The sequence below is a fragment of the Salmo trutta genome, chromosome 9 (assembly GCF_901001165.1).
Source record: "Salmo trutta chromosome 9, fSalTru1.1, whole genome shotgun sequence".
Lineage (NCBI taxonomy): Eukaryota > Metazoa > Chordata > Actinopteri > Salmoniformes > Salmonidae > Salmo > Salmo trutta.
The window spans coordinates 49,252,202-49,280,013 of record NC_042965.1 but is presented as its reverse complement, the minus strand read 5'-3'; the positions used below and the strand labels follow the sequence as shown (position 1 = coordinate 49,280,013).

General features: G+C 45.7%; 1 protein-coding gene across 1 annotated transcript in view; it reads right to left on the bottom strand.

The window, feature by feature from the left end:
* Window positions 1-27,812, bottom strand: part of adamts3 (ADAM metallopeptidase with thrombospondin type 1 motif, 3) — a 353,285-nt gene that overhangs the window by 73,378 nt on the left and 252,095 nt on the right. The window contains exons 9-11 of the mRNA XM_029763911.1: window positions 26,512-26,617; window positions 24,296-24,439; window positions 14,995-15,127 (exon numbers count right to left, since the gene is read on the bottom strand). Of these exons, the coding sequence (XP_029619771.1) occupies window positions 14,995-15,127; window positions 24,296-24,439; window positions 26,512-26,617 (383 nt within the window). The remainder of the gene's footprint in view (window positions 1-14,994; window positions 15,128-24,295; window positions 24,440-26,511; window positions 26,618-27,812) is intronic.

Below are 27,812 nucleotides of genomic sequence, written 5' to 3'. Positions count from 1 at the left end.
TGCCACAGTCATACTCTGGACCTAGTTTTGTCCCATGGAATAAATGTTGTGGATCTTAATGTTTTTCATCATAATCGGACCACCATTTTATTACGTTTGCAATCGCAACAAATAATCTGCTCAGACCCCAAACAAGGATCATCAAAAGTTGTGCTATAAATTCTCGGACAACCCAAAGATTCCTAGATGCCCTTCCAGACTCCCTCCGCCTACCCAAGGACGTCAGAGTACAAAAATCAGTTAACCACCTAACTGAGGAACTCAATTTAACCTTGCGCAATACCCTAGATGCAGTCGCATCCCTAAAAACATTTGTCATAAGAAACTAGCTCCCTGGTATATTGAAAATACCCGAGTTCTGAAGCAAGCTTCCAGACAATTGGAACGGAAATGGCGTCACACTAAACTGGAAGTCTTCCGACTAGCTTGGAAAGACAGTACCGTACAGTGTCGAAGAGCCCTCACTGCTGCTCGATCATCCTATTTTTCCAACTTAATTGAGGAAAATAAGAACAATTCAAAATGAATTTTTGATACTGTCGCAAAGCTAACTAAAAAGCAGCATTCCCCAAGAGAGGATGTCTTTCACTTCAGCAGTGATAAATTCATGAACTTCTTTGAGGAAAAGCAAATTACGGACTCCTCTTTAAATCTGCGTATTCCTCCAAAGCTCCGTTGTCCTGAGTCTGCACAACCCTGCCAGGACCTAGGATCAAGGGAGACACTCAAGTGTTTTAGTACTATATCTCTTAACACAATGATGAAAATAATTATGGCCTCTAAACCTTCAAGCTGCATACTGGACCCTATTCCAACTAAACTACTGAAAGAGCTGCTTCCAGTGCTTGGCCCTCCTATGTTGAACATAATAAACGTCTCTCTATCCACCGGATGTCTACCAAACTCACTAAAAGTGGCAAACCTTGACCCAGAAAATATAAAAAACTATCGGCCTATATCAAATCTCCCATTCCTCTCAAAAAAAAATGAAAAAGCTGTTGCGCAGCAACTCACTGCCTTCCTGAAGACAAACAATGTATATGAAACGCTTCATTCTGGTTTTAGACCCCTTCATAGCACTGAGACTGCACTTGTGAAGGTGGTAAATTACCTTTTAATGGCGTCAGACCGAGGTTCTGCATCTGTACTCGTGCTCCTAGACCTTAGTGCTGCTTTTGACAACATCGATCACCACATTTGCTTGGAGAGATTGGAAACCCAAATTGGTCTACATGGACAAGTTCTGGCCTGATTTAGATCTTATCTGTCGGAAAGATATCAGTTTGTCTCTGTGGATGGTTTGTCCTCTGACAAATCAACTGTAAATTTCGGTGTTCCTCAAGGTTCCGTTTTAGGGCCACTATTGTTTTCACTATATATTTTACCTCTTGGTGATGTCATTCGGAAACATAATGTTAACTTTCACTGCTATGCAGATGACACACAGCTGTACATTTCGATGAAACATGGTGAAGCCCCAAAATTGCCATCGCTGGAAGCCTGTGTTTCAGACATAAGGAAGTGGATGGCTGCAAATGTTCTACTTTTAAACTCTGAGAAAAAAAACAGAGAATGGTCTGCCTACCCATGTGAGAGACGCAGACTCGGTGTCAACTTTTAAGTCTTTATTGAAGACTCATCTCTTCAGTAGTTCCTATGATTGAGTGTAGTCTGGCCCAGGAGTGTGAAGGTGAACAGAAAGGCACTGGAGCAACGAACCGCCCTTGCTGTCTCTGCCTGGCTGGTTCCCCTCTCTCCACTGGGATGCTCTGCCTCTAACCCTATTAAAGGGGCTGAGTCACTGGCTTACTGGGGCTCTTCCATGCCGTCCCTAGGAGGGGTGCGTCACGTGAGTGGGTTGAGTCACTGATGTGATCTTCCTGTCTGGGTTGGCGGCCCCCCTTGGGTTGTGCCGTGGCGGAGATCTTTGTGAGCTATACTCGGCCTTGTCTCAGGATGGTAACTTGGTGGTTGAAGATATCCTTCTAGTGTTGTGAGGGCTGTGCTTTGGCAAATTGGGTGGGGTTATATCCTGCCTGTTTGGCCCTGTCCAGGGGTATAGTCGGACGGGGCCACAGTGTCTCCCGACCCCTCCTGTCTCAGCCTCCAGTATTTATGCTGCAGTAGTTTATGTGTCGGGGGGCTTGGGTCAGTATGTTATATCTGGAGTATTTCTCCTGTCTTTTCCGGTGTCCTGTGTGAATTTAAGTATGCTCTCTCTAATTATTTCTTTCTTTCTCTCTCTCGGGGACCTGAGCCCTAGGACCATGCCTCTGGACTACCTGGCCTGATGACTCCTTGCTGTCCCCAGTTCACCTGGCCGTGCTGCTGCTCCAGTTTCAACTGTTCTGCCTGCGGCTATAGAACCCTGACCTGTTTACCGGACGTGCTACCTGTGCCAGACCTGCTGTTTTAAACTCTCTAGAGACAGCAGGAGCGGTAGAGATACTCTCAATGATCGGCTATGAAAAGCCAACTGACATTTACTCCTGAGGTGCTGACCTGTTGCACCCTCGACAACCACTGTGATTGTTATTATTTGACCCTTCTGTTATAATCTCCACCCGGCACAGCCAGAAGAGGACTGGCCACACCTCATAACCTGGTTCCTCTCTAGGTTTCTTCCTAGGTTCTGGCCTTTCTAGGGAGTTTTACCTAGCCACCGTGCTTCTACACCTGCATTGCTTGCTGTTTGGGGTTTTAGGCTGGGTTTCTGTACGGCACTTTGAGATATCAGCTGATGTAAGAAGAGCTTGATTAAAGGGGAGATCAAGCTGATCCTAATTGTTATAGGCCTATTTCTATTTTGCCCTAATGATCAAAAGTGTTGGAAAAACTTGTCAATAATCAACTGACTGGTTTCTTGATGTTTATAGTATTCTCTCAGGTATGCAATCTGGTTTCCGCTGAGGTTATGGATGTGTCACTGCAACCTTAAAGGTCCTATATGATGTCACCATTGCCCTTGATTCTAAGCAATGTTGTGCTGCTATTTTTATTGACGTTGCCAAAGCTTTTGATACGGTAAACCATTCTATTCTTGTGGGTCGGCAAAGGAGTATTGGTGTCTCTGAGGGGTCTTTGGCCTGGTTTGCTAACTACCTCTCTCAAAGAGTGCAGTGTGTAAAGTCAGAAAATCTGTTGTCTCAACCACTGCCTGTCACCAAGGCTCAATCCTAGGCCCCACACTCTTTTGAATTTACATCAACAACATAGCTCAGGCAGTAGGAAGCTCTCTCATCCATTTATATGTAGATGATACAGTCTTATACTCAGCTGGCCCCTTCCTGGATTTTGTGTTAAATGCTCTACAACAAAGCTTTCTTAGTGTCCAACAAGCTTTCTCTACCCTTAAACTTGTTCTGAACACCTCCAAAACAAAGGTCATGTGGTTTGGTAAGAAGAATACCCCTCTCCCCACAGGTGTGATTACTACCTCTGAGGCTTTAGAGCTTGAGGAAGTCACCTCATACAAGTACTTTGGAGTATGGCTAGACGGTACACTGTCCTTCTCTCAGCACATATCAAAGCTGCAGGCTCCTCCTTCATCCCAGCTGTCAAACTAACCCTGATTCAGATGACCATCCTACGCATGCTAGATTACGGAGACATAATTTATAGATTGGCAGGGAAGGGTGCTCTTGAGCGGCTAGATGTCCTTTACCATTCGGCCATCAGATTTGCCTCCAATGCTCCTTAAAGGACACATCACTGCACTCTATACTCCTCTGTAAACTAGTCATCTCTGTATACCTGTCACAAGACCCACTGGTTGATGCTTATTTATAAAACCCTCTTAGGCCTCATGCCCCCTATCTGAGATATCTACTGCAGCCCTCATCCTCCACATACAACACCCATTCTGCCAGTCACATTCTGTTAAAGGTCCCCAAAGCACACACATCCCTGGGTCGCTCCACTTTTCAGTCCTCCTCCTTCCTCAACAAACACTCAAACTGGACAGTTTAATCTCAATCTCCTCATTCAAAGACTCAATCATGGACACTCTTACTGACAGTTGTGGCTGCTTTGCGTGATGTATTGTTGTCTCGACCTTCTTGTCCTTTGTGCTGTTGTCTGTGCCCAATAATGTTTGTACCATGTTTTGTGCTGCTACCATGTTGTGTTGCTACCATGCTGTGTTGTCATCTGTTGCTGCCTTGCTATGTTGTTGTCTTAGGTCTCTCTTTATGTAGTGTTGTGTTGTCTCTCTTGCCATGATGTGTGTTTTGTCCTATATTTATATATTTTCCTCCACGAGAGGAATGACTCCCCTCTCTTTAGAGTCAGTCTAACTCCCCTAGAGGAATGACTCTCCTCTCTTTAGAGTCAGTCTAACCCCCCTAGAGGAATGACTCCCCTCTCTTTAGAGTCAGTTTAACTCCCCTAGAGGAATGACTCTCCTCTCTTTAGAGTCAGTCTAACTCCCCTAGAGGAATGACTCCTCTCTCTTTAGAGTCAGTCTAACCCCCTAGAGGAATGACGCCCCTCTCTTTAGAGTCAGTCTAACCCCCCTAGAGGAATGACTCCCCTCTCTTTAGAGTCAGTCTAACCCCCCTAGAGGAATGACTCCCCTCTCTTTAGAGTCAGTCTAACCCCCTAGAGGAATGACTCCCCTCTCTTTAGAGTCAGTTTAACTCCCCTAGAGGAATGACTCCCCTCTCTTTAGAGTCAGTCTACCCCCTAGAGGAATGACTCCCCTCTCTTTAGAGTCAGTCTACCCCCCTAGAGGAATGACTCCCCTCTCTTTAGAGTCAGTCTAACCCCCCTAGAGGAATGACTCCCCTCTCTTTAGAGTCAGTCTAACTTCCTAGAGGAATGACTCCCCTCTCTTTAGAGTCAGTTTAACTCCCCTAGAGGAATGACTCCCCTCTCTTTAGAGTCAGTTTAACTCCCCTAGAGGAATGACTCCCCTCTCTTTAGAGTCAGTCTAACTCCCCTAGAGGAATGACTCCCCTCTCTTTAGAGTCAGTGTAACTCCCCTAGAGGAATGACTCCCCTCTCTTTAGAGTCAGTCTACCCCCCTAGAGGAATGACTCCCCTCTCTTTAGAGTCAGTCTAATTCCCCTAGAGGAATGACTCCCCTCTCGAGTCTAACTCCCCAACTCTCCTCTCTGTAGAGTAACTTCAGAGTCACTTTATGTTGCATCACTGCATCAGTGGCGACTGCAGGCGTTTATAATCAGTATTTCACTTCCTCGTCTCTCTCTTTTTGCCTCCTGTAGCCTTCTCTAATCTCCTATATTCTTCAGATGGCTAATTATTATATATTTTTTTTAACTTTATTTATAGATTTTCAGATATAACAACAAAAACAGTACAACCCCAACCCCTCATTCTCACATCCATCCCCTCCCTTCCTCCAACCCTCCACTCCCTCCCTCCAAACCACCCAGCTAACAAGGCATCTATAAAAGTAAGTTAAATTGGAAAGAAAAACAGAAACAAACAGTAATAGAAACAAAAACAATGGGGGAAAAAAGTTCAATAAAAATTATTATCAGCACAAATGGCAACTAGAACAGACATGACTGCTTACCGAACCCTACAAGTTACACTAAGTAAAAGACAGGCTCTCCACGTATTGTATTAATGGGGACCAGGTTAAGTCTAACTTTTGTCGGGACCCATGCACAGTGTACCTAACCTTCTCCAGAGGTTAGATATTTGCCTGATGCGTGGTAGCATTCTGGTCTAGGGGAAGAACCCCAAAAATGGCAGTGACTGGGTTGGGGCTATCAGCTGTATTACACATATGTGAGAATGCCTCAAAAAATGGGGTCCCAGAGGCATACATACATACACGCACACACACGCACACGCACACACACACACACACACACACACACACACACACACACACACACACACACACACACACACACACACACACACACACACACACACACACACACACACACACACACACACACACACACACACACACACACACACACACACACACACACACACACACACACAAAAACATTTAGGTAAATAAGTAAATAGGAAAACAAACCCAGTAAAATTCAACATTTGTATAAATATAACCCTCTGTTGAACATCCTAACAAGCCAGAACACCAAAAATTTACTGGAAAACGCTTAGTAATTAATACCCGTCCTGCAGCGTTCACTCGGCTATACAACAGGGAAACACTCCCATCCACCACCAAGCACCAGGGCAAACCAACCATTCAAATAGTAAAGAATAATACACATGGTCCTTTGGGAGTATAAACTTGTATGTATTAAACATGCTCACAGTATGTTAGTAGGGTATCCTATTAAGGCATGGAAAGGGAGCTCAGCCCTAGCCTTAGGTAGCGACTAGGCTAATTTTTACCACGCCACCTAGCACCGTCGCTGTACAGCCACAGCTAGTTGGTAAAAGCTAATTGTGCCATGTACTGTAAATAAAATACTATTCAAACTATATTGTCCTTGTGAGAACATGTCACCCTATACATATCATCATTGTTCAGAACGTTAAGTTACTGGATGAATAATTGTAATTTTTTTGGCAGCAGGGTGGAGGAACGTTTCTAATCAAGATATGAATTCACTAGTTGGTCCTTGTTCGCGTTAACATGGCTAGTGCAGGATCACGGTATGAGCCCAAAATGGCTAGTTACAGTGAGGGAAAAAAGTATTTGATCCCCTGCTGATTTTGTACGTTTGCCCACTGACAAAGAAATGATCGGTCTATAATTTTAATGGTAGGTGTATTTGAACAGTGAGAGACAGGAAAAAAATAAAAAATCCAGAAAAACGCATGTCAAAAATGTTATAAATTGATTTGCATTTTAATGAGGGAAATAAGAATTTGACCCCCTTTCAATCATCAAGATTTCTGGCTACCAGGTGTCTTTTATACAGGTAATGAGCTGAGATTAGGAGCACACTCTTAAAGGGAGTGCTCCTTATCTCAGCTTGTTACCTGTATAAAAGACACCTGTCCACAGAAGCAATCAATCAGATTCCAAACTCTCCACCATGGCCAAGACCAAAGAGCTCTCCAAGGATGTCAGGGACAAGATTGTAGACCTACACAAGGCTGGAATGGGCTACAAGACCATCGCCAAGCAGCTTGGTGAGAAGGTGACAACAGTTGGTGTGATTATTCGCAAATGGAAGAAACACAAAAGAACTGTCAATCTCCCTCGGCCTGGGGCTCCATGCAAGATCTCACCTTGTGGAGTTGCAATGATCATGAGAACGGTGAGGAATCAGCCCAGAACTACACGGGAGGATCTTGTCAATGATCTCAAGGCAGCTGGGACCATAGTCACCAAGAAAACAATTGGTAACACACTACGCCGTGAAGGACTGAAATCCTGCAGCGCCCGCAAGGTCCCCCTGCTCAAGAAAGCACATATACATGTCCGTCTGAAGTTTGCCAATGAACATCTGAATGATTCAGAGGACAACTGGGTGAAAGTGTTGTGGTCAGATGAGACCAAAATGGAGCTCTTTGGCATCAACTCAACTCGTCGTGTTTGGAGGAGGAGGAATGCTGCCTATGACCCCAAGAACACCATCCCCACTGTCAAACATGGAGGTCGGGGGGATCAGAGTCTGTGTCAGGTGAACCCGAGGCTTCATCAGAGTCCTGCTCCTTTGTGGCCCGCGGCCGTTGTTGTCTCGACATTTTACGATTAAAAGGCCAACATTTTCAGAAAAAAAGACAGATTAGTAAATTGGGTTCGATTCCAAATTAAATGTTACAAAATTAACACCGTGGGGGAGGTGATGGTCAAGAATTAATAGAAATTGTTCGCCCTGGATCGGAGCACCGAGAAAACGCGTCTTCATATGTTGCTGCTCACCAGCACGCCCTCAGCTGGCTAATTCTGTAGAAAATAATAAATGAACAGTTGAACTCAGTCAATAACGATTGAGATCTGATTCCTCTGGAGTGTGGTCGCCAGACACTATGGAGCTCGTTAAGAAACAAACAAACACTGTTCACCAGGACTCAGGAATGAAAAACACATTTTAAGCTGCATTTTGATTAAAGCGTTGCCTTAAATCAACAAAACAGGAAATAATGGGTCAGTTGAAGTTGAAGTGTATATACAGTGTGTATACAGTTGAAGTCGGAAGTGTACATACACCTTAGCCAACTACATTTAAACTCAGTTTTTCACAATTCCTGACATTTAATCCTAGTAAAAATTCTCTGTCTTATGTCAGTTAGGATCACCACTTTATTTTAAGAATGTGAAATGTCAGAATAATAGTAGAGAGAATGATTTATTTCAGCTTTTATTTCATACATCACATTTCCAGTGGGTCAGAAGTTTACATACACTCAATTAGTATTTGGTAGCATTGACTTTAAATTGTTTAACTTGGGTCAAACATTTCGGGTAGCCTTCCACAAGCTTCCCACAATAAGTTGGGTGAATTTTGGCCCATTCCTCCTGACAGAACTGGTGTAACTGAGTCAGGTTTGTCCTTGAACGCACACGCTTTTTCAGTTCTGCCCACAAATTCTCTATGGGATTGAGGTCAGGGCCTTGTGATGGCCACTCCAATACCTTTACCTTGTTGTCCTTAAGCCATTTTGCCACAACTTTGGAAGTATGCTTGGGGTCATTGTCCATTTGGAAGACCCATTTGCGACCAAGCTTTAACTTCCTGACTGATGTCTTGAGATGTTGCTTCAATATATCCACATAATTGACCTTCCCCATGATGCCATCTATTTTGTGAAGTGCACCAGTCCCTCCTGCAGCAAAGCACCCCCACAATATGATGCTGCCACCCCCGTGCTTCACGGTTGGGAAGGTGTTCTTCGGCTTGTAAGCCTCCCCCTTTTTCCTCCAAACATAATGATGGTCATTATGGGCAAACAGTTCTATTTTTCCAAAAAGTGCGATCTTTGTCCCCATGTGCAGTACAAACCGTAGTCTGGCTTTTTTATGGTGGTTTGGAGCAGTGGCTTCTTCCTTGCTGAGCGGCCTTTCAGGTTATTTCAATATATGACTTGTTTTACTGTTTTACTCTGCATGTCTGGCAGACATATCAGTGTGGATGACGGATCACCACCTCAAGCTGAACCTCGGCAAGACGGAGCTGCTCTTCCTCCCGGGGAAGGACTGCCCGTTCCATGATCTCGCCATCACGGTTGACAACTCCCTTGTGTCCTCCTCCCAGAGTGCTAAGAACCTTGGCGTGATCCTGGACAACACCCTGTCGTTCTCCACTAACATCAAGGCGGTGACCCGATCCTGTAGGTTCATGCTCTACAACATTCGCAGAGTACGACCCTGCCTCACACAGGAAGCGGCGCAGGTCCTAATCCAGGCACTTGTCATCTCCCGTCTGGATTACTGCAACTCGCTGTTGGCTGGGCTCCCTGCCTGTGCCATCAAACCCCTACAACTCATCCAGAACGCCGCAGCCCGTCTGGTGTTCAACCTTCCCAAGTTCTCTCACGTCACCCCGCTCCTCCGCTCTCTCCACTGGCTTCCAGTTGAAGCTCGCATCCGCTACAAGACCATGGTGCTTGCCTACGGAGCTGTGAGGGGAACGGCACCTCCGTACCTTCAGGCTCTGATCAGGCCCTACACCCAAACAAGGGCACTGCGTTCATCCACCTCTGGCCTGCTCGCCTCCCTACCTCTGAGGAAGCACAGTTCCCGCTCAGCCCAGTCAAAACTGTTCGCCGCTCTGGCACCCCAATGGTGGAACAAGCTCCCTCACGATGCCAGGACAGCGGAGTCAATCACCACCTTCCGGAGACACCTGAAACCCCACCTCTTTAAGGAATACCTGGGATAGGATAAAGTAATCCTTCTAACCCCCCCCCCCCTTTAAAAGATTTAGATGCACTATTGTAAAGTGGTTGTTCTACTGGATATTATAGGTGAATGCACCAATTTGTAAGTCGCTCTGGATAAGAGCGTCTGCTAAATGACTTAAATGTAAATGTAAATGTATATAGATACTGTTGTACCTTTTTCCTCCAGCATCTTCACAAGGTCATTTGCTGTTGTCATTTGCTGTTGTTCATACTAGGCATATGTCACGGGTCACTACTTCACAGGAGAGCCGTTTGAATGTAAACTTTTTTTATCAAAACGTTTTTTTTGGCCAGAAATGCCTTCTCAAACATGTGAACTTTTATTTGCCTCAATAACAAACTTGTATGCTATCTGTAAATACAAATAACATAGTTAAATTATGAGCCAAGTTGGTTAAACCACAGAAAAAGCCAGCAACCTTCCCACTACCCATGAATGGCTGAGATAATGAGTGGGCTGGACATGCCGAGAGATGAGTTTGGATTGGTCTGCCATATAGCAAGCTTCTGTCTATTTGAGCTGGTCAGTTTGTGTACGTAGTCCTGTCTAAGGCAGCTTTAAAATATATATATATCGCGTAGAAAAACTTAACAAAAGACTCAACTATGCAAGTATCAATTTCAATAGAACGTCACTGCAACAAGTGCTTCGAGCACTTCTGGCACACTCGTCTGAGATGAATTGACGAACGTTCAACACCGGTTGAATATGGCCGGTGTCAGTAAACGTCAGTAAAAAAACGTAATTATTAATTAATTAAATTGCCAGGAGCACAGGTACAGCCACCACCGCTCTGGATAACATGAAAAAAGCCTAACCAGCTCTACTAGGGCGAGTAAAATGGTCAGAGTTTGGGTGGGAGCTAAAGCTTCAGATGATTCTTATGGCATTGCACATGGTCAGTGTGACCCAGAGTGACTTGACACAACAACGGGCCAAACAAGCTGTACAAACAAAACGGAAACAACACAGGACGTCTTATTTAATGAAAGGGGTTGCAGTCTGCCCGTGAAGCGTTCATCCATGTATATGGGTAAGAGTCTAGCTACAGTTTCAGATATACGTTTCTAATTTTGTCAGAAAGTTGTTTTCATTTCAAGTTAAAGCTTACTGTTAGCTAGCGAGCTAGCTGACGTTAAATGGCTAGCTAACATTACGTTCATGGTCTGTGTGTAGTAATGTTATCTCTGACTGCCATTTCGCATTGCTAGTTATAGCCTAATGTTAGCTAGCTAACTAGCTAACATTGAACCTATTTGGTTAACTTTAGCTAGCTATGACAATCGGTTTGTATTGCTAGTACTCTATGGATTGGGATTATGGTTTATTGTTTAGCTAGCATGTCTAAACAAAAGACTCCTCTTCGCCAGATGATTACGTGACCCATCAAGTTAGCCAGGTGTGTCTGACGGTGATTGTGGCTATCCATTGTATAATAATACCAAAATATTTGAATCTGGAATTTGTCTTTCAGCATAAGTAGAACACACCTGACTCTCCTCAACCAGTCAAAACAAGGAGAATGGTCTAATGCCTCCCATCAAAAAGAAAGCTGGCCCAAATAAGCAGAGGTTAAACCTGTGTGCCTAGTTAAATAAAAGGTTAAATAAAATAAAATAAATACCTGAAGCAGGAGTACTTGAAGTTCACCACTCGCTGCATCAACAACTACGCAGAGGATAATGCAATAGTATTACCAGGACGCCACCCAGGATACAAACACTTTGGTGGAAAGCTGCTGCCATCCCATGTGACAAAAGCAGCAGTGTGGCGTCTCTACAAGGAATCGATGACAATACTTGGTATGTAAAGCATAAACAACACATTTTGATTATTTAATTGACCTCAAACCTGATTGGCAGTACTTTTATTGATCTCACATTATTTCTGTATTTTCCAGAGGTACGTGTAGGTGGGCTGTGTGTTATCATTTTAACTTACAGTTTCCAAGATTATGTTTCTGTATGCAGTGCTGCTGCTATGCACATTTGTAATGATGCATAAAAAATTATATTACATTTTACGTGACATTTTATTTTCATTAACTTATCCTAGTGTTCTTTTGTTATTTGCAGATGCACTATTCTCCTGACCCTATGCAGCCAGGTCCCATCTACTATTCTCCTGACCCTATGCAGCCAGGTCCCATCTACTATTCTCCTGACCCTATGCAGCCAGGTCCCATCTACTATTCTTCTGACCCTATGCAGCCAGGTCCCATCTACTTTTTAACTCCTCGCAAGTGTGGCTTGTTTGGTGTCTGCTGTGAAGGAATACCACAACAAGTCAACTACTTGATTGATGAAGGCATGTCATCCAACAAAGGCAGCAGCACAGTCATCAACTACATGCACCATTTCTTCACCAACTACGGAATAGGGGAAACACGTGTGGACCTGAATTGTGATATCTGCAGTGGCCAAAACAAGAACAAGTTTGTGCTCTCGTATTGTGCCTGGCGGACCATGCACAAGCTCCACCACAGTCTGGACCTTCACTTCCTGATCACAGGCCACACCAAGTTTGCCCCCGACTGGTGCTTCGGCCTCATCAAGCAGCGCTTCAGAAAGACCAGAGTGAACACTTTGTCTGAGATTGCTGGTGTTGTGAAGGACAGCACTGTGACAGGGGTCAACATCCCACAGCTGGTTGGACTGGAGGATGGTACGGTGCTGGTGGAAAGCTATGGCTGGCAACAACACCTGACTCCATATTTCAGGACATTGCCACAGTTCAAAAGTACCAGCACTTCAGGTGGAGTATAATTTTGAATATAATTCTCATTGCATTGTATGAGGTTATTCTTCTTATCTAAACTTGGGAGGTGAATTGATGTTGTGCAAGGTTGTATTGTCTTATTATTTTTTTGTTATTTCCTGTTTTACAGCTTCGGATACTCTGGAGCCTGGTGTTGTTCAGTCCGGACCAGGTTTCAGCTGCTGCACAACACTGACATCCTTCCTCCCATAGATGGTCTGCCTGTACAAGCACCACCTGGACTGGACACAGCTAGACACCCTTCCTCCTATAGATGGTCTGCCTGTACAAGCACCACCTGGACTGGACACAGCTAGACACCCTTCCTCCTATAGATGGTCTGCCTGTACAAGCACCACCTGGACTGGACACAGCTAGACACCCTTCCTCCTATAGATGGTCTGCCTGTACAGGCACCACCTGGACTGGACACAGCTAGACACCCTTCCTCCCATAGATGGTCTGCCTGTACAGGCACCACCTGGACTGGACACAGCTAGACACCCTTCCTCCTATAGATGGTCTGCCTGTACAGGCACCACCTGGACTGGACACAGCTAGACACCCTTCCTCCTATAGATGGTCTGCCTGTACAGGCACCACCTGGACTGGACACAGCTAGACACCCTTCCTCCTATAGATGGTCTGCCTGTACAGGCACCACCTGGACTGGACACAGCTAGACAAACGTATCTTTTTGAGAAGATCAGGGAGTTTTGCAACGAAGTGGCTATGGACATCACATGCCCTGCATCAAAGCCAAGGGCAGGATAGAAACAGGCTCTCCGAATATAGATTTCTTTGTTCATGCGTGTTTCGGACAGACCAGTCATCAGCACAATCTGCAGTGCCTCTGTTCACATGACTCTCTCCTCACACACACCATACATTGCTGCTACTATTTATTTATCCTGCTGCTCAGCCACTTTATCCCTGATTGTATGCATATACAGTATACACACATTATATATACACACTATGCAATATTTATATATACAGTATATATATACACATACACTATTTATACAGCAGTATGTGGATACCCCTTTATACATCATATATACACTATATACTGTACACTATATAGACTATGTATACAGGAGTATGTGGACACCCCTTCAAATTAGTGGATTCGGCCATTTCAGCCACATTCATTATTTACAGGTGTATAAAACTGAGCACACAGCCATGCAATCTCCATAGACAAACATTGGCAATAGAATGGCCTTACAGAAGAGCTCAGTGACTTTTAACGTGGCACCGTCATAGGATGCCACCTTTCCAACAAGTCAGTTTGTCAAATTTCTGTCCTGCTAGAGCTGCCCCGGTCAACTGTAAGTGCTGAAGTGGAAAAGTCTAGGTGCAACAACGGCTCAGCCGCAAAGTGGTAGACCACACAAGCTCACAGAACAGAACTGCCGAGTGCCGAAGCACTTAGTGAGTAAAAATCGTCTGTCCTCAGTTGCAACACACTACCGATTTCCAAACTACCTCTGGAAGCAACGTCAGCACAAGAACTGTTCATCGGGAGCTTTATGAAATGGGTTTCCATTGTCAAGCAGCCGCACACAAGCCTAAGATCACCATGCACAATGCCAAGCATCAGCTGGAGTGGTGTGAAGCTCACCGCCGTTAGACTCTGGAGAAGTGGAAACGCGATCTCTGGAGTGATGAATCACGCTTCACCATCTGGCAGTCCGACGGATTAATCTGGGTTTAACGGATGCCAGGATAATGCTACCTGCCCCAATGCATAGTGCCAACTGTAAAGTTTGGTGGAGGAATAATGGTCTGGGGCTGTTTAGTCATGGTTCGGGCTAGGCCCCTTAGTTCCAGTGAAGGGAAATACTGCATACAATGACATTGTAGACAATTCTGTTCTTCCAACTTTGTGGCAACAGTTTGGGGAAGGCCCTTTCCTGTTTCACCATGACAATGCCCCCATGCACAAAGCGAGGTCCATACAGAAATGGTTTGTCAAGGTCGGTATGAAAGAACTTGGCTGGCCTGCACAGAGCCCTGACCTCAACCCCATCGAACACCTTTGGGATGAATTGGAACGCCGTCTGCGAGCCAGGCCTAATCACCCAACATCAGTGCCCAACCTCACTAATGCTCTTGTGGCTGAATGGAAGCAAGTCCACACAGCAATGTTCCAACATCTAGTGGAAAGCCTTCCCAGAAGAGTGGAGGCTGTTATAGCAGCAACTCCAAATTAATGCCCATGATTTTGGAATGTGATGTTCGACAAGCAGGTGTCCACATACTTTTGGTCATGTGTATTTCCCTCCAACACAGAGGGTTTATTTCTCTGCTCTTCAAAGGGATATCTGAGCGGAAGGGAGTTTGAAGTATCAGACAGGTCTATAGGGTCTCTCTCTCTCTGTCTCTCTACTAGACTAGACGATGTCCGCGACCAAACTTACTGATGTGCAGATTTTGTATCCGACTCCGAAGTCGAAGCGACACTGTTCATCCATGGAGTAGTTGATCCCTGGCAGCTCCGGCAGCTGGGGCCAGTCGTGTTTGAACGGGTCGTCCAGGAGACAGTCGTACGAACTACGAGACACAAGAAGAGTTTCATTTCATTTTCAGAAATGTTGTTAAATTCGTTTTTATTGTTTAACACTAGAACCGCTGGGCCTCGAGGGACCCCCCCAAGCTAAGGAGCAGTCATTCTGACTGCAACACTCTAAAAACATTCATAAACACAACCAAATAATAATTGGGTTGTGTTCATGAAGGTGTTACTTAACATTAGAATACACATTTTGTTATGTAAAAAAACCAACTGTTCAATAAATTGTATTTGTGGAGTGCCTTTGTTGCAACTATGAAACAGAAACCATATGTGTTGGAACACGGTAACAAAGATGCATGCACAGTAAGCAAAATGTGAGGTCAAACAATGAAAACAGTAGCCCAAACATCATCATAAGCACCAAGTGTGCTTGATAAATATTGAAAATCAGCACAAAAGCAATAAAGGCATTATAATGAATAGAAGTTTGATATGACTGTACCAAGTTATCTAGCTGAATAAACTAAGTTTGAGCCTATTCCTGGAAACATTGAACCACTGTAGTTTACATCAATTATAATTTCTAAAGTGGAAGTTGGAAAAGTTATATTTGAGTGTTTCAGTGAAAGGTTAGTGAGGGAGGCCCTGCTCTCTCACTTCCCCAGTTGTTTAGTTAATTTTCATGCCAATCTCCTTTGCATTAGCGTAGCCTCTCCTGTAGCCTGTCAACTATGTGTCTGTCTATCCCTGTTCTCTCCTCTCTGCACAGGCCATACAAACGCTTCACACCGCGTGGCCGCTGCCACTCTAACCTGGTGGTCCCAGCGCGCACGACCTACGTGGAGTCCCAGGTCTCCGGCAGCCTCTGGAACTGCCGGTCTGTGGCCAACAAGGCAGAGTTCATCTCAGCCTATGCTACCCTCCAGTCCCTCGACTTCTTCGCGCTGACGGAAACATGGATTACCACAGAAAACACTGCTACTCCTACTGCACTCTCCTCGTCTGACCATGTGTTCTCGCATACCCCGAGAGCATCTGGTCAGCGGGGTGGTGGCACTGGAATCCTCATCTCTCCCAAGTGGACATTCTCTCTTTCTCCCCTGACCCATCTGTCTATCTCCTCCTTTGAATTCCATGCTGTCACAGTCACTAGCCCATTCAAGCTTAACATCCTTATCATTTATCGCCCTCCAGGTTCCCTTGGAGAGTTAATCAATGAGCTTGACGCCTTGATAAGTTCCTTTCCTGAGGATGGCTCAACCCTCATAGTTCTGGGTGACTTTAACCTCCCTACGCCTACCTTTGACTCATTTCTCTCTGCCTCCTTCTTTCCACTCCTCTCCTCTTTTGACCTCACCCTCTCACCGTCCCCCCCTACTCACAAGGCAGGCAATACGCTTGACCTCATCTTTACTAGATGCTGTTCTTCTACTAATCTCACTGCAACTCCCCTCCAAGTCTCCGACCACTACCTTGCATCCTTTTCCCTCTCACTCTCCTCCAACACTACTCACTCTGCCCCTACTCAGATGGTATTGCACCGTCGCAACCTTCGCTCTCTCTCTCCTGCTACTCTCTCCTCTTCCATCCTATCATCTCTTCCCTCTGCTCAATCCTTCTCCAACCAATCTTCTGATTCTGCCTCCTCAACGCTCCTCTCCTCCCTTTCTGCATCCTTTGACTCTCTATGTCCGCTATCCTCCCGGCTGGCTCGGTCCTCCCCTCCTGCTCCATGGCTTGATGACTCATTGCGAGCTCACAGAACAGGGCTCCGGGCAGCCGAGCGGAAATTGAGGAAAACTAGCCTCCCTTCGGACCTGGCATCTTTTCACTCCCTCCTCTCTACATTTTCTTCCTCTGTTTCTGCTGCTAAAGCCACTTTCTACCACTCTAAATTCCAAGCATCTGCCTCTAACCCTAGGAAGCTCTTTGCCACCTTCTCCTCCCTCCTGAATCCTCCCCCCCCCTCCTCCCTCTCTGTGGATGACTTCGTCAACCATTTTGAAAAGAAGGTTGACGACATCCGATCCTCGTTTGTTAAGTCAAACGACACCGTTGGTCCTGCTCACAATGCCCTACCCTATGCTTTGACCTCTTTCTCCCCTCTCTCTCCAGATGAAATCTTGCGACTTGTGACGGCCGGCCGCCCAACAACCTGCCCGCTTGACCCTATCCCCTCCTCTCTTCTCCAGACCATTTCCGGAGACCTTCTCCCTTACCACATCTCGCTCATCAACTCATCCTTGACCGCTGGCTACGTCCCTTCCGTCTTCAAGAGAGTGAGAGTTGCACCCCTTCTCAAAAAACCTACACTCGATCCCTCCGATGTCAAAAACTACAGACCAGTATCCCTTCTTTCTTTTCTCTCCAAAACTCTTGAGCGTGCCGTCCTTGGCCAGCTGTCTTGCTATCTCTCTCAGAATGACCTTCTTGATCCAAATCAGTCAGGTTTCAAGACTGGTCATTCAACTGAGACTGCTCTTCTCTGTGTCACGGAGGCTCTCCACACTGCTAAAGCTAACTCTCTCTCCTCGGCTCTCATCCTTCTAGACCTATCTGCTGCCTTTGATACTGTGAACCATCAGATCCTCCTCTCCACCCTCTCCGAGTTGGGCATCTCCGGCGTGGCTCACTCTTGGATTGCGTCCTACCTGACAGGTCACTCCTACCAGGTGGCGTGGCGAGAATACATCTCCACACCACGTGCTCTCACCACTGGTGTCCCCCAGGGCTCAGTTCTAGGCCCTCTCCTATTCTCGCTATACACCAAGTCACTTGGCTCTGTCATATCCTCACATGGTCTCTCCCATCATTGCTATGCAGATGACAGACAATTAATATTCTCCTTCCCCCCTTCTGATAATCAGGTGGCGAATCGCATCTCTGCATGTCTGGCAGACATATCAGTGTGGATGACGGATCACCACCTCAAGCTGAACCTCGGCAAGACGGAGCTGCTCTTCCTCCCGGGAAGGACTGCCCGTTCCATGACCTCGCCATCACGGTTGACAACTCCATTGTGTCCTCCTCCCAGAGTGCTAAGACCCTCGGCGTGACCCTGGACAACACCCTGTCGTTCTCCGCTAACATCAAGGCGGTGACCCGATCCTGTAGGTTCATGCTCTACAACATTCGCAGAGTACGACCCTGCCTTACACAAGAAGCGGTGCAGGTCCTAATCCAGGCACTTGTCATCTCCCGTCTGGATTACTGCAACTCGCTGTTGGTGGGGCTCCCTGCCTGTGCCATTAAACCCCTACAACTCATCCAGAACGCCGCAGCCCGTCTGGTGTTCAACCTTCCCAAGTTCTCTCACGTCACCCTGCTCCTCCGCACACTCCACTGGCTTCCAGTTGAAGCTCGCATCTGCTACAAGACCATGGTGCTTGCCTACGGAGCTGTGAGGGGAACGGCACCTCCGTACCTTCAGGCTCTGATCAGTCCCTACACCCAAACAAGGGCACTGCGTTCATCCACCTCTGGCCTGCTGGCCCCCCTACCTCTGCGGAAGCACAGTTCCCGCTCAGCCCAGTCAAAACTGTTCGCTGCACTGGCACCCCAATGGTGGAACAAGCTCCCTCACGACGCCAGGACAACGGAGTCAATCACTACCTTCCGGAGACACCTGAAACCCCTATGCTAGACTCATGATGAGTCTCTCCTGTAGCCCCTATTGCAGACTCATGATGAGTCTCTCCTGTAGCCCCTATTGCAGACTCATGATGAAGTCTCTCCTGGGCATAGTGTTGTTTATGCACTGCTTGAACAACACATGTGGGTTGATAGCAGCCAAGTCAAGTATGTTGTAGAACACAAAAACAGGCCAGCGGCAGGTGCCTTCTTTCAGAGTACAGAAATTCTGAAATAGATTGGTGTGTTTTTTCACTATCTAATCATGACATGGGGTTGTTCAACGACATATCAAATCAAAGTGTATTTGTCACGTGCGCCGAATACAACCTTAAGGTGAAATGCTTCCTTACAGGCTCTAACCAATAGTGCAAAAAAGGTATTAGGTGAACAATAGGTAAGTAAAGAAATAAAAACAACAGTAAAAAGACAGTGAAAAACAGTAGCGAGGCTATATACAGTAGCGAGGCTATAAAAGTAGCGAGGCTACATACAGACACCTGTTAGTCAGACTGATTGAGGTAGTATGTACATGTAGATATGGTTAAAGTGACTATGCATATTGTCACGACTCCTACCGAAGGTGGTTCCCCCTCGGGTGGCGCTCGGCGGTCGTCTTCACCGGCCTACTAGCTGCCACTGATGGCATCGAGGAGTACACCACATCAGTCACTGGCTTCATCAATAAGTGCATTGATGACGTCATCCCCACAGTGACCGTACGTACATACCCCAACCAAAAGCCATGGATTACATGGCAACATCCGCGCTGAGCTAAAGGGTAGAGCTGCCACTTTCATGGAGCGGGACTCTAACCCAGAAGCTTATAAGAAAAGCTCACTATGCCAACGAACCATCAAACAGGCAAAGCATCAATACAGGACTAAGATCGAATTGTACTACGCCGGATCCGACGCTCGTCGGATGTGGCAGGGCTTGCAAATGATTACAAACTACAAAGGGAAGCACAGCCGAGAGCTGCCCAGTGACACGAGCCTACCAGATGAGCTAAATTACTTCTATGCTCGCTTCGAGGCAAGAAACACTGAAACATGCATCAGAGCATCAGCTGTTCCGGACGACTGTGTGATCACGATCTCTGCAGTCGATGTGAGTAAGACCATTAAACAGGTCAACATTCACATGGCAGCGGGGGCCAGACGGATTACCAGGACGTGTATTCAAAGCATGCGCTGACCAACTGGCAAGTGACATTTTCAACCTCTCCCTGTCCGAGTCTGTAATACCAACATGTTCTAAACAGACCACCATAATCCCTGTGCCCAAGAACACTAAGGTAACCTGCCTAAATGACTACCGACCCGTAGCACTCACGTCTGTAACCATGAAGTGCTTTGAAAGGCTGGTCATGGCTCACATCAACACCATTATCCCAGAAACCCTAGACCCACTCCAATTTGCATTCCGCCCTAACAGATCCACATATGATGCAATCTCTATTGAACTCCACACTGCCCTTTCCCACCTGGACAAAAGGAACACCTATGTGAGAACGCTCTTCATTGACTACAGCTCAGCGTTCAACACCATAGTGCCCTCAAAGCTCATCAATAAGCAAAGGACCCTGGGACAAAACACCTCCCTCTGAAACTGGATCCTGGATTTCCTGACGGGCCGCCCCCAGGTGGTAAGGGTAGGTAACAACACATCCGCCACGCTGATCCTCAACACTGGGGCCCCTCAGGGGTGTGTGGTCAGTCCCCTCCTGTACTCCCTGTTCACTCATGACTGCACGGCCAGGCACGACTCCAACACCATCTTTAAGTTTGCCAATGACAAAACAGTGGTAGACCTGATCACCGACAACGTCGAGACAGCCTATAGGAAGGAGGTCAGAGACCTGGCCGTGTGGTGCCAGGACAACAACCTCTCCCTCAACGTGATCAAGACAAAGGAGATGATTGTGGACTACAGGAAAAGGAGGACCGAGCACATCCCCATTCTCATCGATGGGGCTGTAGTGGAGCAGGTTGAGAGCTTCAAGTTCCTTGGTGTCCACATCACCAACAAACTAACATGGTCCAAGCACACCAAGACAGTCGTGAAGAGGGCACGACAAAACCTTTTCCTCCTCAGGAGACTAAAAAGATTTGGCAATGGTCCTCAGATCATCAAAAGGTTCTACAGCTGCACCATCGAGAGCATCCTGACCTGTTGCATCACTGCCTGGTATGGCCAGCCTCCGACCGCAAGACACTACAGAGGGTAGTGTGTATGGCCCAGTACATCACTGGGGCCAAACTTCCTGCCATCCAGGACCTCTATACCAGTCGGTGTCAGAGGAAGGCACTAAAAATTGTCAAAGACTCCAGCCACCCTAGTCATAGACTGTTCTCTCTGCTACCGCACGGAAGTGGTACTGGAGCACCAAGTCTAGGTCCAAGAGGCTTCTTAATAGCGTCTACCCCCAAGCCATAAGACTCCTGAACATCTAATCAAAGGGCTTTCCAGACCCCTCTTTTATGCTGCTTCTACGCTCCGTTTATTATCTCTGCATAGTCACTTTAACTCTACCTATACATATTACCTCAATTACCTCGATTAACCGGTGCCCCCGCACATTGACTCTGTACCGGTACCCCCTGTATATAGCCTCGCTATTGTTATTTTACTGCTGATGTTTAATTATTTCTTACTTTTATTTCCTATTTTTTACTTAAATATTTTTTACTTAACCCTTGTTTTTCGTAAAACTTCTTAAAGCATTGTTGGTTAAGGGCTTGCAAGTAAGCATTTCACTCTAGGCAGAGATGCAAAGAAAAAGCTATATCTCAGACTGGCCAATAAAGATAAAAGATTAAGGTGGGCAAAAGAACACAGACATTGGACAGAGGAACTCTGCCTAGAAGGCCAGCATCCTTGAGTCGCCTCTTCACTGTTGACATTGAGACTGGTGTTTTGCAGGTCCTATTTAATGAAGCTGCCAGTTGAGGACTTGTGAGGTATCTGTTTCTCAAACTAGATACTCAGTTGTGCATCGGGGCCCCCCACTCCTCTTTCTATTCTGGTTAGAGCCAGTTTACGCTGTTCTGTGAAGGGAGTTGTGCACAGCATTGTACGAGATCTTCAGTTTCTTGGCAATTTCTTGCATGGAATAGCCTTCATTTCTCAGAACAAGAATAGACTGACGGGTTTCAGAAGAAAGTACTTTTGAGCCTGGAATCGAACCCACAAATGCTAATGCTCCAGATACTCAACTGGTCTAAAGAAGGCCAGTTGTATTGCTTCTTTAATCAGGATAACAGTTTTCAGCTGTGCTAACATAATTGCAAAAGGGTTCTCTAATGATTAATTAGCCTTTTAAAATGATAAACCTGGATAAGCTAACACATGGTGTCATTGGAACACAGGACTGATGTTTGCTGATAATGGGCCTCTGTACGCCTATATAGATATTCCATAAACAATCATCTGTTTCCAGCTACAATAGTCATTTACAACATTAACAATGTTTACAGTGTTTTTCTGATGAATTTGATGTTATTTTAATGGACAAAAAAATTGCTTTTCTTTCAAAAACAAGGACATTACTAAGTGACCCCATACTTTTCAATGGTAGTGTATGTTTTATATTTGAGATTATTCAAAGTAGCAACCCTTTGCCTTGATGACAGCTTTGCACACTCCTGTAGCCCCTATGCCAGACTCATGAGAATTTTACAATTAAAATATGGTAGTCTGCATTATGTCCAAACTTTTGACTGGTACTGTATATAACATTATATTGGTTTCAAGATTTTCATCTTTCCACTGATATGGAAAGCCTTTGAGCAAGTACTTGGTTTTGACATCAGCAGCTAACCAAAACTTAATTCCAAATTTGTCCAGTTTGTTGGCCGAGAACTGGGTAAAACGGTACCAAGCTTTTGTTGGGAACAGTTGCTCATCAACAGTTATGTTATCTCCTGGCTTGTAACAAGCAGTACTTCACAAAAATTGGTCTTGTCTCCTTATCATCAAAACACAGGTGTTGATAATCTCTCTGAAGCAGGTGAGTGGAATGGTCCTTCTGAAAAAGTCCACCCATACCTATCAGACCATATTACCCCACAACCATACCTATCAGACCATATTACCCCACAACCATACCTATCAGACCATAATGACTAGTGCTGTAATGGTAATATTGTAAACTCTCAGTACAGTACAGTACCACATAGTCTGTAAACTCTCAGTATAGTACAGGTTCATGGTAGTAATGTAAACTCTCAGTAAAGTACAGTACCATGGTAGTACTGTAAACTCTCAGTATAGTACAGTACCCCAGTAGTCTGTAAAATATCAGTAAAGTACAGTACCATGGTAATACTGTAAACTATCAGTATAGTACAGTACCATGGTAGTACTGTAAACTCTCCATAAAGTACAGTACCCCAGTAGTCTGTAAACTCTCAGTAGAGTACAGTCCCATGTTAGTACTGTAAACTCTCAGTAGACTACAGTAGTGTTGTCGTTTGTAAACTCTCAGTAGAGTACAGTCCCATGTTAGTACTGTAAACTCTCAGTAGACTACAGAATTGTTGTCGTTTGTAAACTCTCAGTAGAGTACAGTACAGTACCATGGTAGTCTTGCACTTTTTCTACAAGCACAGAATTTGCTGATAACTGTTTAGAGGAAAATCTAACTTACTACAACTGTGATATGTGGTTGTCTGACCTTAAGATGAATGCACTTACTATATTGTAACTCACTTTGGAAAAAAGTGTCTGCTAAATCACTAAAATGTAAATGTAAAAGTAATATTAGAAGTAAAGTAAAGGTAATCATATCAGAATTAGAATGAGCAATATTAATAGTAAAGTAATAATAGTAAAGTGATAGTAATAGTATTAATTTAAGTAACAGTAAAGTAATAGTATTAGTTTTAGTAACAGGAAAGTAATAGTAATAGTATTAGTTTTAGTAACAGTAAAGTAATAGTAATATTATTAGCTTTAGTAACAGCAAAGTAATAGTAATAGTATTAGTAACATTGAAGTAATATTATTGTTTTAGTAACACTAAAGTTATAGTAATAGTATTGTTTCAGTGACATTAAGTACTATTAATAGTATTAGTCCTAGCAACAGTAAAGTAATAGTATTGTTTTAGTAACAGTAAAGTACTAGTAATAGTACTGTTTTAGTAACAGTAAAGTAATAGTGTTGTTTTAGTAACAGTAAAGTACTATTAATAGTATTAGTTTTAGTAACAGTAAAGTAGTATTATTGTTTTAGTAACAGTGAAGTAATAGTAATAGTATTTGTTTTAGTAACAGTAAAGTACCATTAATAGTATTAGTTTTAGTAACAGTAAAGTACCATTAATAGTATTCATTTTGGTAACAGTAAAGTAATAGTATTGTTTTAGTAACAGTAAAGTACTATTAATAGTATTAGTTTTAGTACCAGTAAAGTACTATTAATACTATTTAGTTTTAGTAACAGTAATAGTAATTATACTAATAATAGTACACGTATTTGTGATAGTATTAATATTAGTAATGGTAAAGTAAATGTAACGTAATAGTAAAGTAACAATGCTAGGAAAAGTAGGTTAATAGAGGGTAACATACTGTATATATCTCTTGAGCTCCTGTCCACTACACATGGACCAGTGGTATCGGTGGAAGGCAGCTTGAACCAGTGGAGCCATCACACTCCCCATGGCTGTCTCGTCTCCACAACGATTCCCCTGACCATCATGCTCCATACCCAGCCTTTACACACACACGAGAGAGAGAGAGAGAGAGAGAGAGAGAGAGAGAGAGAGAGAGAGAGTTAGGGACGTTGTCAGGGACGTTGATTCCTAATAAGATTTACTTTGACTTGAAGAATATGTTACCTCTCCAGCTCCCCACTACCTCTCCAGCTCCTCTGGGTTCCCCACTACCTCTCAAGCTCCCCACTACCTCTCCAGCTCCTCTGGGTTCCCCACTACCTCTCCAGCTCCCCACTACCTCTCCAGCTCCTCTGGGTTCCCCACTACCTCTCCAGCTCCCCACTACCTCTCCAGCTCCCCACTACCTCTCCAGCTCCTCCGGGTTCCCCACTACCTCTCCAGCTCCTCTGGGTTCCCCACTACCTCTCCAGCTCCCCACTACTACTCCAGCTCCCCACTACCTCTCCAGCTCCTCTGGGTTCCCCACTACCTCTCCAGCTCCCCACTACTTCTCCAGCTCCCCACTACTTCTCCAGCTCCTCTGGGTTCCCCACTACCTCTCCAGCTCCCCACTACTTCTCCAGCTCCCCACTACGTCTCCAGCTCCTCTGGGTTCCCCACTACCTCTCCAGCTCCTCTGGGTTCCCCACTACCTCTCCAGCTCCCCACTACTACTCCAGCTCCCCACTACCTCTCCAGCTCCTCTGGGTTCCCCACTACCTCTCCAGCTCCCCACTACTTCTCCAGCTCCCCACTACTTCTCCAGCTCCTCTGGGTTCCCCACTACCTCTCCAGCTCCCCACTACTTCTCCAGCTCCCCACTACCTCTCCAGCTCCTCTGGGTTCCCCACTACCTCTCCAGCTCCTCTGGGTTCCCCACTACCTCTCCAGCTCCCCACTACCTCTCCAGCTCCCCACTACTTCTCCAGCTCCCCGCTACTTCTCCAGCTCCTCTGGGTTCCCCACTACCTCTCCAGCTCCCCACTACCTCTCCAGCTCCCCACTACCACTCCAGCTCCTCTGGGTTCCCCACTACCTCTCCAGCTCCCCACTACCTCTCCAGCTCCCCACTACTTCTCCAGCTCCCCGCTACTTCTCCAGCTCCTCTGGGTTCCCCACTACCTCTCCAGCTCCCCACTACCTCTCCAGCTCCCCACTACCACTCCAGCTCCTCTGGGTTCCCCACTACCTCTCCAGCTCCCCACTACCTCTCCAGCTCCCCACTACCTCTCCAGCTCCCCACTACCTCTCAAGCTCCCCACTACCTCTCCAGCTCCTCTGGGTTCCCCACTACCTCTCCAGCTCCCCACTACTACTCCAGCTCCCCACTACCTCTCCAGCTCCCCACTACCTCTCCAGCTCCCCACTACCTCTCCAGCTCCTCTGGGTTCCCCACTACCTCTCCAGCTCCCCACTACCTCTCCAGCTCCCCACTACTTCTCCAGCTCCCCACTACTTCTCCAGCTCCCCACTACTTCTCCAGCTCCCCACTACCTCTCCAGCTCCTCTGGGTTCCCCACTACCTCTCCAGCTCCCCACTACCTCTCCAGCTCCTCTGGGTTCCCCACTACCTCTCCAGGTCCCTGCTACTACCTCTCCAGCTCCCCACTACCTCTCCAGCTCCCCACTACCTCTCCAGCTCCCCACTACTTCTCCAGCTCCCCACTACCTCTCCAGCTCCTCTGGGTTCCCCACTACCTCTCCAGCTCCCCACTACTACTCCAGCTCCCCACTACCTCTCCAGCTCCTCTGGGTTCCTTATGGCCTGACGCTCTATGGCCTGATGCTCTATGGCCTGACGCTCTATGGCCTGACGCTGTATGGCCTGACGCTCTATGGCCTGACGCTCTATGGCCTGACGCTCTATGGCCTGACGCTCTATGGATGTTATGTCAGATTGACATAATTCGCGAGGAGGCAGGACATGATGTAATATCATTAGAAGGAGAGGCTGTAGAATAGATGGAGCTGTCTCTGAAAGGTGGTTGATGCTAACGTCATATCACAGAGGAGCCAACTGAACACAAAACCACTGAATAGATTATGGGAAACATTCTATTCCCACACTATGGAACCTTGAACCGCCCCCGTGTCAACACATACACACACACACAGATAATCAGAATTTACACATGTCCGGTCTCGTGGGCGACAACGAAGGCAGAAGAGAATCCATCCTCATGGTTCAGCGTGCAGCTCCGGACTGGGTGGCACATGCCTGTTACGGGGGCGTAGCCTGGAGAAGAGAGAAATCATTCTACAGTGAGGTCGATATGGTGAAAGAGAGAGGAGAAAAATCATTCTACAGTGAGGTCGATATGGTGAAAGAGATGAGAGAAAGAGGGAGAGAGAAAGAATGGTGCGTAGTAGTGCTGTGCGAATAGTGGTTTTTGAGGTTGCTTCAGTTTCATTATTAAAAAATAATCCCGGTTTTCAAAAAAGAAATTAAGCAATAAATGCACTACGCATTATGTGGATTGAATGCTGAAACACAGAATAAAACAATGAATAAAAGTCCCATGATGGACTGCCCATTACCGCTCTCTATCCTTCTGTCATTTCTCTCTGGCGCCGTTAGGGCAATTTAAAGTATTGATTGGGGACTTATTTGTGGAGGAATGTAACTCTCTTTCTTGGTGATTTGGGATGTTTTATTTGTAGTAACAGTAAAGTAACAGTAGTTGCAAAGAAAAAGCCATATCTCAGACTGGCCAATAAAAATAAAAGATTAAGATGGGCAAAAGAACACAGACACTGGACAGAGGAACTCTGCCTAGAAGGCCAGCATCCCGGAGTCGCCTCTTCACTGTTGACGTTGAGACTGGTGATTTGCAGGTACTATTTGATGAAGCTGCCAGTCGAGGACTTGTGAGGCGTCTGTTTCTCAAACTAGACACTCAAATGTACTTGTCCTCTTGCTCAGTTGGGCACAGGGGCCTCCCACTCCTCTTTCTATTATGGTTAGTGACAGTTTGTGCTGTTCTGTGAAGGGAATAGTACACAGCGTTGTACGAGATCTTCAGTTTCTTGGCAATTTCTCGCATGGAATAGCCTTAATTTTTCAGAACAAGAATAGACTGACGAGTTTCAGAAGAAAGTTCTTTGTTTCTGGCCATTTTGAGCCTGGAATCGAACCCACGAATGCTAATGCTCCAGATACTCAACTCGTCTACAGAAGGCCAGTTTTAGTTGCTTCTTTAATCAGGATAACAGTTTTCAGCTGTGCTAACATAATTGCAAAAGGGTTTTCTAATGATCAATTAGCCTTTTAAAATGATAAACTTGGATTAGGTAACACAACATGCCATTGGAACACAGGAGTGATGGTTGCTGATAATGGGCCTCTGTATGCCTACGTCGATATTCCATGAGAAAAATCAGCTGTTTCCAGCTACAATAGTCATTTTGTCACGGCTGTCAAAAGGAGAGGA